This window comes from Geospiza fortis, unplaced genomic scaffold, assembly GCF_000277835.1.
Source record: "Geospiza fortis unplaced genomic scaffold, GeoFor_1.0 scaffold130, whole genome shotgun sequence".
NCBI lineage: Eukaryota > Metazoa > Chordata > Aves > Passeriformes > Thraupidae > Geospiza > Geospiza fortis.
The window spans coordinates 3,451,012-3,464,080 of NW_005054300.1; the positions used below are offsets into that span (position 1 = coordinate 3,451,012).

At 41.6% G+C, this 13,069-nt stretch overlaps 1 protein-coding gene across 1 annotated transcript in view; it reads right to left on the reverse strand.

Annotated features, from left to right (window-relative positions):
• SORCS3 (sortilin related VPS10 domain containing receptor 3) overlaps window positions 1–13,069 on the reverse strand; it is a 180,806-nt gene that overhangs the window by 62,223 nt on the left and 105,514 nt on the right. Inside the window, exon 7 of the mRNA XM_005416385.2 lies at window positions 8,441–8,559. Within this exon, the coding sequence (XP_005416442.2) occupies window positions 8,441–8,559 (119 nt within the window). The remainder of the gene's footprint in view (window positions 1–8,440; window positions 8,560–13,069) is intronic.

Consider the following 13,069-nt stretch of genomic DNA (forward strand, 5'->3'; position numbering starts at 1 on the left):
ACCTCTCACTTGTTCTCCAAGGTGATTCCTCTGCATTCCAGTAGAGTTCCCCTCCTTTCCAATAACATCAAATGAGCTGGTATCAGTGTTGTAGCAGCATCCTGCATCTGTGTTCTCCATCTCCATAGGGAGCCCTGGCATCCCTCCACATTGCTTTAATTTTAGGTTCCCTTTCTCCTTGTGAGCATAAAATCCCCCAAATCAAACTGTGGATTAAAGCAGAAAAGAGTCACCCTTACCAAGGGATTTTGGGGTTCTTCAGAGACAGCCTTGCCTAGGCCCTGCATAGGTTTGTGAGTATGAGGATTGAAAAGCTGTGCCTCCTCTCCCAAGCCTAACCACAATTCCAGCCACAAGAGGATCAGAAGATGAGGAAGAGCATGAACCCAGTGTAATGCTCTTCCTTCTTGATTACCCACTATGACCAGGAAAAGCAATCTTCCGGAGATTTGTGTAGTGAGGATCTCCACTGCCTTAGCATAAATTCCATCATGACAGGTACCATCCAGTCTGAATTATCTCCCTGTGGTTTTCATTAACATCATGTTTTGTGCACAGTCATTGAACAATCCGCAATAACCTGAGTGTGCTGTGGAATTTCTGTGCATGAAGCACCGCCAAGCTGCCTGGTAAATTCAGCAGGCTTAGAAAACATGACACTCTTTAGAGCATCACACCCATCAGAGAAAATTTGCTGTGACAAAGCAGCATTTATTATACTGGCCCAGTCCCTGTTCAGCTCCCTCACCCCTCAGAGCAAAGATGACACAGCTAAAGGACAGAGTATTCTCAAGTAAAAGCATTGCATTTGTTTTAAAAGTAAATCCTGCAGAAAATGTGCAGTTACACCAAAACACAAGCCACATCCGAGCTGCAGGTGCACATCACCCACACAGAAATCAACTTATGAGAAGAGCATAATTGTACACATTAAGCCTTCTTTTGATTTCAGAGGAAACATATGAGTTTGCCAAAGCAATACTTTACATCTTCAGCTGATCAATCAGACAGCGTGATGGGAGGGGAGAGAGTGATAAAAGAAAGTACATCACAAAAAGCCCTAGAAAGAAAATCAATAATAAATAAATAAATAAAGGAAAATGTTAATAATTTTTTTTTTATCAAGAGATGGTTAGGCTGAAGTTCCAAATGTGATACTTGGCACAGAAAAAATGAAACTGTGCTAGAAATGGATGAAAAGCACACAGCAGTGAATAGGAAAGTAGCTAACTACTTACTGCCTGTCTTGCTTTAACAAGAGCTTTTAACTAGCACGTGGGATGCACTTTCTTTCATTCGTATGGATTAATTTCCCCCACTGGAGTGCTGTCCAGCATTTTAAATAGGAGCGAGAGGAGATCAGCTCTAGCAGGCATTATTCACCAGTAAAACAGGTGTAATCGTGTTCATCATTTAAACGTCTTCATCCTATTCGTTTCATAATAAGCTTTTAATGATTCCTTCAATAAAAGACTCAAAGACCAGCCCCTACAAGCTGGAGAGTGCTCCATTGTCCCGCCAAACCGTTTTCTCTACCATCGATCGCAAAGATAAAAATCAATCGTAGCTAAGCAGGGTGAAGTTAAAAATAAATTGCATGGATTGATTTCTGTTAAGACCTTTGGCTCCTAGTTAATGGAGGAAAAAATGGAGGAAAGAAATTTATATTTGAACATGGTGTATTTAGTTTCTATGAAAATAAAGAGAAGGTTCTATACTGGGAAATGAACATTTAATTTCTCCCCTCTATCCTGTTTCACTGCTGAGAAGTCTCACATTAATTAAAAAAAACCAAAAAAAACCAAACCAAAACAAAACAAAAAAAAATTTCTCGATTCCTGGGGAAATTTGCCGCTTATTTAAGTTTTTTAATTGATAATTTGATTACCAAGGTCAAGAATCCCTATGAATTAGCATCAACTCAGCTGTGGCTGCTGGTTGAAGTCTATTCACCTGATAAATTACTTCAATTCAGCAAATATGCTCATTTAGCCTATTCTTAAATACTCAATAAACTTGAAACATACACTCATGTCCTCCATAAGCACTTTCAAGTGCTCCTAAACAAGCATAGTTACAACCAGTAATAATATTAAACTACTTCTCTGAGCTGGGCTTAGATATATGTAGCTTCTAGAATCAGGAAATTTTTCCCCCTCTATAACATCTCAAAGAGAAATGTCCCCGCACCTGAATTCTAATATTATAAATAGTAAGTATTTTTATTTCTACTGAGGCTGGGGAAAAAAAGGTTATTGTAAATATATCCACCCTGATAAACCAGAAATTGATTCAAATAAAAAGAAAGTATATAAATGCCATTTTGCATCAAATTACTTAAGCTGAAATTTTTGGACACACTCTGATGAGACACCAGGCATCCAAAAAAGGAAATATTATCCATAGGTTTTGTAAGACATTATCAGCGATTGTGGGTGAATACTGACATCTGCATATGTTTTAAGGAAACTTTTCTGATGCAAAAGAAGACTGAAATGGTTCAACAGATTTTGGCAGAAGAGTTTGTTCCTCTGAGCCAGAGGAGTTATTCAGATGTGCACTGTAAGACTCCCACTCAGCTGCACCACACAACAACCTCTGGAGAAATTCTGGATTTGCTCCTTTTCACTCCTGCCAGTGAGCAGGCTGAGAGGCTGCCCTGCTGTGCAACTCCCTGAATTAGGCAAAAGTCTTCCAAGTTCAAACTTACTTCAGAAGGCGAAGAAGAGCCATATAAAAGATCAGTATCACAGAAGAACATTTTCACTTGAACTTTTCACTTTCCATATGTAATTCCTACAATTCCTACAAGAACTGTAGCTGCTTCTATACTGCTGTATGCACAGGATGTGAGTAACCACCGTCCCTTGCTCCTAAATGGCAACACCACAGACCCCATCACAGCCAAGACCCTATCTCTCTTCCCAGCTGCCCTCAAACTCTTTTCTTCCTTCATCACATCAACCTCAAAACAAAGGGCCACCAAGAGAGCAACTGGGCTTTTTGAACATGGGATCATTATATGTCCCAGGAGAACCTGAAGGAATATGGACTCAAAAGAAAGATGGGCAGTTCCAGGGTTCCCAGGAGACTGAATCACAAATGAAATGGCATAGAAAGACAAGAAAGCTTCCCAGAAGGAGAAATAGAAGCAGGGGCCAATGGGAGACAAGACACTTGAGTTTCAGCCTGCAGCTAAACACCTTGATAAATTATGCCATGGGATGGAAAGGGGAAGTGGTACCCATGCTTCCACTCTTTAAAGGCCTTGGGAAGGGATATGGCAGTGCCCCTCAGCATGCCTCTCTGATTAGTGGTGCAAAGCACTTCCCTTTTAAAGGGGAAATGGGCCAGGATCTGAAGCAAAATGCCAATCCTTTTCAATAAAACTTTGCAGGGATCATTCCTTGTCCTTATGAGACCACCAGTCAAAGAGAGATCTGAGAGGGTTCATCTCCAAAGGCATTTGTTTGGCCTGTATCACGCCCAAACCCAAACCAGGTATCAGCTGCTAAGTCTGAGGAGTCTTCTATACCCAGTGGTGTTGTCACTGCCATGGAAAGTGCTGAATGTCTGAGCTACAACTCAGATCAACTTCAGCTCCTCTCCACTGGGATAGCAGAGTCTGCAGCATCCTGGAGAAAAATAAAGACATAAAAAATCACCAAGACAGGTATTGATCACCCATCCACACACCTCTGCACTTACAGCCAGCTCAAATCAAAAAGGCCAAAGTAACCCTGAGGGTCTCCAAGTGCTGACAGAGACAGAAATGTAAGAGAGGAACGGGGACAGCGATAACTGCATGCCAGACTAGGCTGGTATGATCTCTGGGGGGAAAGCCACAAGCAGAAGGGCTTACACAACACAACAAGATTAATAGGGGGATGGAAACATATTTATGAGACCTAGATCTACAGCTGGGGAAAAAAAGAGAAAAAACAATTTTGAGAAACCAAATCCTTTCTCATGTCCCTTAGGATCTTGTGAATATGCCTAAAATCTTACCTGTCCTTTTCTAACTCTATCACAAAAAATACTGTCTCCCTGTAAATTTTGTCCCACTGATATCCTTAGGTCACCAGCACTATAACAGTAGTAGTGCTAGCAGTCCTCACATCACACATTCTGAAGAGTTCCATCACTATTTCTGTCCATCTCCTGATACCCAGGCTGCTGTGTGAAGACACAGTCCTCACACAGGCCAGCCTTGTGAATGTCATCCCTTTCCACGAGCAGCCAGGCTCATCCAAGGCGGGAGTCCAGCCTCCCAGAAGAACCGCTGAGGCACTGCACCTTGCACAGAACCTTTGGGCAGCCAGGAACAACAGCTCCTTTAACTCAGCAGTACTTTCCTCTCTATGGCACCTATGGGTCTGCCCACAGGAATGCTGTTCTCTGCAAAAAGCCCTGCCCCACAGCAAAGCTGATTCCCAGGGAATGCACTGCCCTGTTCATGTCCCTTGGGACCCCTCAGACCCCCCCAGATAAGCAACACTGCACTGGGACTTCTGTGGCCAGATTCTCCTCATTGCCTGAAATTGTAAGAATCCATGTCTATTTCGTGCAATACAACATGAAATAAGTGGTGACATTTGCTCATGCTTTCCCTCATTTTCAGTGGAAATTTTTGATCTGTTGACAAGGAAACGCACAGATCATTCCTGATCCTCTCTTCACAGAACCAAGCGGCACTGATATTATTTGTTTACTTGTAGGAAAATAAAAAGGTTCTCTCCAAACAACGCCATCTCACTCAAAATAGAATTTCCTGAAAAATAATCACCATTTTCATTAAAGCCTATTTAATTTTCAACACTTTTCAGCCGCCTGAGCAATTCCATTAGAAACCCTGATACAAGACTTGCCTGAAAAATACCTTTCCCAGAATTCCCTCTGTAATGTATTTTTTAACAAATAAATTCTCCAAAGTATCAGTATTCTAGACTCATCCCAAATGACTATCCCTGATCCCTGTGTCTTATAATGTAGGCTCTGCAGATGAGAGTACCATAGCAGTCTAGGTAATTGTCAGGAAATCACATTTTTTAGGGAGTTGTAGGTTATGTTTGCACCTAAGTTTGGAAAGTTATATTGCTTCAGTAACAAGTACTCACTGGAGCACAGCTATGTAATTGAACACCACAGACACGGACATTAAATGGCAAAGTGGATCATCAAATTAGCTCCTTCTGCTATAGTGCACAAGTCCAGACATATTCCAATATTTTCTCACTAATAAATGACTTGTTTTGCAAGTTGTATGAATTTTAAGTATTATTCATGAAAGAAGATTATGATATTGGCTCCTGGTTACACCAGAGCAATACTGTGAATGCAATGAAAACTTATGCATGCAAGAGAGGGTAAGAGTTTCTCTTAATGTATCAATTTATGCAGAATTATCCAATCCAATCCTAGTGACATGATAGGCATGCTTAAATAACTATTGATCAATCAAGTAGGAAGTCAGTCAATAAATTCAGAGTGATCACTTACTGTTTTATTCATAACAATTCTTCCTAGTCTCTCTTAGTAGCTATTTCTTTCTTCCCTCCACATTACCTCTTACATCTTTCCTCATGGGCTATGTTATTTATCTCTTTTGCCTGGCAACAAGTGCCAGTCTTTTCAAACTCTCTTCAACAGATAAAATTTTCAAGCATAAGATCACTCTCATTTTCTTTCTTTGTACTGTAATTCTGAAAGATCCCTTCAGAAGTGCTGCACAACAGGAACTGTTGATTTATAATGGCATCATAATATCTGCTGTTTTCTTATTTCCTCTATCCATTATGGATCATAGTATCATGTTTGCTTTGAGTGCAGTTAAACAAGTTAATGCTCCTCAGGAATCTTACAGTGCTGGCCTGGTTATCATCTTGGTTAGAATGGATATTCACTTGTAAATAACTCTATGTAGATAATCTAAGACATTGATATGAATATCTGGAATTCATCTTCCCTAATTTTAACTGTCAAAATTTTGGGGTTTTCACTAAGCTCTGCTTACATTCCTTCTAATATTAATGAGAAAGGCATACTCAAAGAGAGACCTAGCTCATGTTGAAATAGGTGAAATAAGAGACAAATTGCCCCTAAAGGCTTCAATCGCTCAAGTTTAGAGGAACACTGCCTTCAGATTTAGAATAAAAATCTACTGGTTTAATGACAAAAGTTAAAAAAACCAAGTTCCTCTCTCCACTCCAAGACATTAATTCTGATTTGTTCCAGAACAGACATATCAGAACTCATGCACCAATGCTTTATGCCGCTATTAAACCTCACCAAGTTCTTAACATTTAATTTGATATTTATTTATTCATCTCTGTCTAGTATTTAAAATTCTAAAGACCTGGCTCCTACACTTCTGTCCAAGATTACCCAGATGAACAACACGCATGAGATGTTGCAAGCAATCTGACACATCCCATAAGAGGCAGCAATACCACATGGTTTGTGAGACTAATACATCCAGGACATATCAGCATTCCTACATATGTACCAAGCACTCTGCATATTCCATTGACCATATCCCGGATTTAACACACCTTCAGCTCAGAGTGTGCTGGGAATCTGAAGTGCCTGCGTGTCACTTGAGCTCTGCATGGGCTCAATCACTGCCCAGCATCTTCAGCCACTTACAGCAGGCTGCTGGACAGGCAGAAACCCTGCCAGTGTGACACAAAACACAGGGAAAGGGATAGACAGCCTGAGAATGCAGAGTCTCCTGCCCAATGCAGCAGCAATGTTCTGTGTGTATATTTAACAGCTTTTTAAAGTGTGGGGATGTGATTTTCAATTCAAACACCCATTAAGCTATAATAAAACCTTGCTAAGAATAGTCAAGACACTTGAGTATTACATATACATACATGCATGTGTTTGTACACACACACACACACAGATTTTTTTTTTAACTTGAAGTTTTTAGAAGCTAATAGCCTGAGCTGCTCACTGCTGATTAGAGGCAGAGGAATACACACACCAGGCCCACGTCCTCACTGTGAAATCAAGATTCTAAACAGAGTGGCCTTATTTTAACACAGATGAGAGCTGTGGAGCGAAAAACATCTGTAAGGTCTCATGCTTAAAGAGCTGGATGTTCCACAACATCCTTAGCCGCAGATATAAACCACCACACTAAGAGAGTCTCTCTAAAATACTCCTTGGAGAACAGAGCATTTATCGATTGGAAAGCCATTGCTTTTAGTCAAATCATGCCTTACTAAGTAGCAAAAACTGAATTCACAGTGTTTTCTAGCAGTGGATCTCCACTGAGGCCAAAGGAAGCAGTAGCAGACTGGGTTTCGTGGGCGATTAAGGGGAGCTGTGGCTCCCATTGCAGTAGGTCATCTCCAGAGCAGCACACTCCCCTGCTTTCAGAAGTCTGCCAATGTTGCTCAAATGCATGCAGTTTTCATACTGCAGTCCTCCCAAGCTACAGGGACCAGTCTTCCACCTAATGCCAGCACAGAATTATCAGTCTTCCCTTTTATAAGAAAGTCTGACAATAAACACAGCAAATCTTTCTCATAATTTGGATATAGTCAAGAAAAATGCTCACTCAAGGAAATAAAATAGGAGCCTAATATAACCCAGTCTTATTCAAAAAGGGAAGCATGTGTCTTTTTTGTACCACCTGAATCCAGTCTTCATCTCATTTTGTTCTCCCTGATTCAGCATTGGAGGCAAGCAGTTAACATCACCATGTCTGTAATTTCTGTGTCTCCTGAGCTTCCTGCAATCTGGAATCACCACAGCCTGGCCCTCAGTTTTCCACCAAATGGTACATCTTCAGGAAGTGTTCTTCCAGACAGTACTATTCATTCTCAGTCTTCCACAGACACAAAATTTAGAGAGATGGCCCTGTTCCATCCAGCCTATGTATTCTCAAAAAATCTCAAAACCACGTAGTTTCTCATTTGATTTCTGACACTTTCTCCTCATCTCCAGAATCATCACCAACTGACAAATTCACAGACATCTTTCACTTTGAAGTTGCCCTGCAACAACTTTCCTCGATTTTTCTGCTATTTTCCCTCCTGCAACAAACTTTGGTTCACCCTATTAGCATTACTTGACTGTCAAATCAGCATAAACCTTTCCAATTGCTAAAATAATCATTCACACCTTTCCTTTGCTCTTCTCTGTTCTCCCCAGTTCATTTCTAGTTCCTTTGTATTTTACAATTAGCCACACAAATAGCAAGTTGTGAACTTCATGGACCCTTAATGAACAAATTTTAAAAATATATGATTCAAGGCAAGTGATGATCAGAGAGATCAAGTGCTGTATCCCAGACTGCAGAGCCAACGGGATGGACTCTTAAGAACTGTGGTCCCACATGCTTATCCTGAGAATATCCTAAGAATATACCCAAAGAAAAAATCCCTCGTGCAGGCAGAATTCATGTCCCATTTGCATGAAGCCAACGTACCTGGATGAAGATGTATTCATCCTGAACAACCAGGGAGCTGACGTCGATGGAGCGCGAGAAGGGCCCGCTCCTCTTGGTCTCGGAGCACTCCTGGATCCGACAGGTCAAATAGTGGGTGTCTGCAAGGGGAGACAGGGACACGTCACAAATGCCACTTGTCTGTAAACACCATCAGCAGCTCCAAAGAAGGTCTTATCTCCAACTAGGCAGAAGTTCTTTCAGGATCTGCCTCCAGCCTTTGACACTGTAACTGCTCTCTGAAGTTAGGAGTTCACCACACTTTGACATTGGCCATTCCCTTCCCTGTTGTGCAGACATCCCTCAGGAGACTGAAGTTCAAAACCCCCCATCAATGGAGGGTACCAACCATAAATGCATCAGAAAGCTGCTGATGAGACCAAATAGAGCAGAAGTCACCCAGGTAGAATTCACCAATTCCTACACCCTTCTGGAAATCATATCCCTGTCTTCCCTCTGAAACCTCCTAGCCTTGTTGACTGGTTTTAATTGTGGCAATAAAACACAAAAAGAAAAAAAAAGCCTAAATCAACACTATTAAATTTAACTTATTTTTCTGTGAAAATCAGAAGTATCTCCCAAATTAAGTGGGTGGTTTGTTTTTTTTTTTGCTATGTTTCAGCAAACACAGGCTAGGAATGAAAATGCCACGGTCATGAAATAACATGAGTAGCTGAAGATTCCTAACAGCAGTTATATGCACTGCAAGAATCATCAAATGCTTCTGTCTGGAGAGAGGAACAGAAGACCATCACACTAATGGGATCCTGTCAGGCCTTGACATTGCCTGAGAGGAGGAACGGGACTTGGAGAAGAACATGAAAACAACAGAAGGAAAAGGCAGATATACAGAAAGTTAGAACAAGAAGAGACGTGCTCACCTCTAGTAAGTTGAGAGAAGTTATAGGGGGTTAAGCATTATTTCACTCAGGCTAAGAAAAGGCCTCACGAAACAGAACAATGAGTGCATTGTGTTTCTGGATGTGTGTAATCTAAATATGCCATCTCTGCTTTTCAACTGCTCTTCTGAAAACTGCAAATTAGGAAGAAAATAAAAATACTACTAAGATGACAGCTGGAGTGATAAAAGGGTCATATCTTTTGCACTCTGGCACTTTATAGGCCTCCTAGATTCAAATGCTTCTTTGCTTTTCTGCAAAGAGTGAGGACAGAACATCAATGAAGCAAGTTTGTAAGGGCTGGGGTGAGCCTGGTGCAGTGATTTGAGTTCACAACAGAACTTTCTGACATGGATCTTGTCAAACTGAGCTCAAAATGATAAAAGAGAAGTTTAAAAAGACAATCACTAGCCCAGTAAAGCTGTTTACAGGATTCTCCATCACAAAATAATACTGCCTTGTCCTTGGTCTGTGTCCATCCAGTTACAGCAATATGTGGGGCAGTGGAAAGCTGTGGGGGGCACAATTGAAATTCTCTGAGATTCAGGCAACTGCCTTCCTAAATTCTAAAACAAGATTCATAGACTGATAGTTTCCTCTCTTATAATGTTGTCCCAGCAACACACTTAAAAATGCAAAAAGAATGCAAGTCAGAGTCATTAATAATTAGACTAATAATTTCTAAAATATTTTGTCTAAAAGAGTCAGAAACTACAGCCAAGCTTTAATCTAATGAAGGTCCATGCCCAACCACCCAGTGAGTGAAGGCCCCTGTTTAAAGGCTGCAGACCTGGTTCTGGGTTGATGCACCAGGGATTCCAGGTTAATAAGGGCTGAGTCAGAGCAGTCACACAGGTCTGGCGTAGTAATGAAATCGTAGTCCCAGTGAGGATGCTAAAGCAGCAGAAAATGTTGCTGGTGCCAGCTCAGAGTACTGGGCAATGATTAAGGTGAATGGTGAAAAACACCTGACATAGAGACAGTGCCAATAACCAGAGTATCAGAGCTGCGCTTTCTCCCAGCATAAAATTCCAGCAGCAGCAGCAGAGAGGTCAGACTTTCAGCTGGCATAAATTAAAGTTCTTCATCAACTGATATACACACACTTGGCCCAGAGCTGCTATTTAGCTCCTCACTGTGGAACTGAAGACAACCTTGCAGTGGATAAAAGCAACTTCTCAGAAAACAAGAGGGTCTTATGTGCTGCCATGCTATCCAAAGAGATAAACAGCAGTGACTTGCTCTTTGAGGTAGCTCTAAAATTAGGCAGAACAAGGAGGAGAGGTCAGGAGTTGTATTTTTAGAAGCTCATTCCCTCCAGTACGTTCTCCCACACAGTCGCCTGGATATTCTTATCCTTCCAAAAAGGGGATAATTTGCTGCTGCTGAGTGACAGAATGGGAAGAGGAATAAAAACCTGTCACAAATAAATGCAGATAAATCACAAGTGTTGACATGACAACGAGCTTCCTGCCCATTGGAAATGTGTCATTTTGAGTGTGTTACACCAGCAATCAAATATACTCAAAGAATGGCACCTGATTAATATTCACAAGGAGATGGTGGTGAAGAAGGGGGGGTAGCTCACTACCCATTTTCCATTTAGTCTCTTGTTTTATTTATTTTCATATATTTTATAATACAAGCCTATTTAAAAAAAACAAACACAGACACAAATAATATCTCTTTAAACCTCTCTGCTTTAGTATACCAGATAAAGTTGTGTTGCTTTTTTCCTGCTTCCACAAAGAAATTTTTTTTACAATCCCTTTCAAATACATTAAAAATCAGGTAAAAATATAGCACCATCCAGTTCCATTCCCATTTGTGTGCAACTCGAAGCAAGAAACAAGCTCAAGTCTCTGCTCAAGCTTCTAAGGGTGCCATTCACAAGGCACGTCTTCTCACATAGAAAGAACAGGGTCTCTCAACAAAAGCCTCCATTAAGAGAGAAGAGGCCATCCTAACTTCCAGGCTATTATCAGCCTCTCCTCCAGAATGAGGTAATTTTGCATCCCCCTTTTGGGCAGCCACAAGGTAAAAGGACATTCACCCAGAGGGGCAGCTGACATGAGACTAAGCCATGCCTCCAAAGCCTTGCTTACCTTTCACTGGGAGTTGTATTGCATAAGGGAGGTTGCTTCTATCTGGGCACTACTTCCAATTTATATATTGTCCTATACAACACCAGAATTAAAGGGTTTGGGGATTTTGGTTTCTTTTAGCAGGTTGGAATTTTTTTTGTAACTTTTGGGATTTTTATAATGTTCCACTGCAAAAGGAGTTGAGAAGGGCTCCCTACTTCCCAGGCAGCATTAAAAATTCCTCATGCTTATAAGCAACACCAGCCACTTCCTCAGCTCATCTGTGAATGTGGCAATATGGGCATCAAGCAGCCTGGAGGGCTTGCTGCAGCTCCAATCCCAGCGTCCATGCCTCCACACAAAGCCTTTCCATTTCCCTTAGGATTAGGGAATGACTTTCACAGCCATTTTCCAGCTGAGGAGCCTGAACCACCTCCTCATTGCTATTTAACACAGTCTTCCATCTTGAGATTCTGGAGTGTATTTTTACCCTTTTTGAAGTGACAAAACGGAAACAATTTCTTGAAATTGGAAGGGACAAACTGGTGAAATAAGCCAAGCTACCATGTCTCGTCTTTTCCATGCCAGCTTTGGCAGGAAGCAGGAGCACAAGAGGCTTTCTCCCCAGAGATGTGGGTTCCTGAAGGGAGGCAGTGAAACAGACAAAGCTGTTGGGCTGCAGGCTGCAAAGGGCTAACCTGTGTGCAGGTGACTGTGACTTAGGACAGAAAGTCCTGCCGCCCTCCTGGGATGGCTGGCCAGCGCGGCTAACAGGGAAAAGGGCAGCTGATAGAGACAAGTTGCATTGGCAGATTGGCTCAGCTTAAATCAGACCCTGGTATCAGGCAATACTTAAAATCATAACATCATGAAGGTTTCTATGAGATGGAGAAAAAACTCACTGGCCTCAATAATTTTTCCCACAGAGAAAAAGACATGTAGACTCTCCAAGAATTAGTTACCCTGTTTTATCCTTTTGGTTACCTTTTCTCCCCCTCTTTTTCCCATAATTCAGATCCTGTTTATTGCAGTGTATCTGTGAGCGGGGTGAAGATTAACTTACTGAACATCAGAAAGTTCAATATATCCTTCCCAGGAATGCTGGTGGGTGCTTGTGTCAGTGTGATCATAATAGTCCCCTTGCATCCAGCCCTGTCCTTGCTGCTGCCTATTACACTCTGGCAGAAGGCACAATGCCCAAGGCTCCTACATGTTTTTACAATTTAAAAATGCAAGCCTCGATTATTATTCTGCTACAATGACTCTGCCAAGATGTCGAAAAAATGTGAAAAACTTCATCTGCTACAAAAGATGGGAACAGCTTGAGATAAGATAGGCACTGGAATTATCAGCATCTTGCAGTATTTAAGGAGACAAGGCACAGGGGCAGATGGGTTTTTCAGAGACACAACCATGACTGGACAGACAAAACCACGTGGCAAGATATCTTGAAGGACAGTCACCAGAGAGGTGAACAGGACTGCCAGCTCCCAGATCCATAAGCTTATTGACAGCCCTGACTTATTTATGGATGAACGAGATTCCAGCATGCCCCACCACCTGTTCCCAGCTCCAGAGCTCCTTTTAGGCTCCAGTGTCTGAATTGGTATTAGACGGGTTCTTGAGTC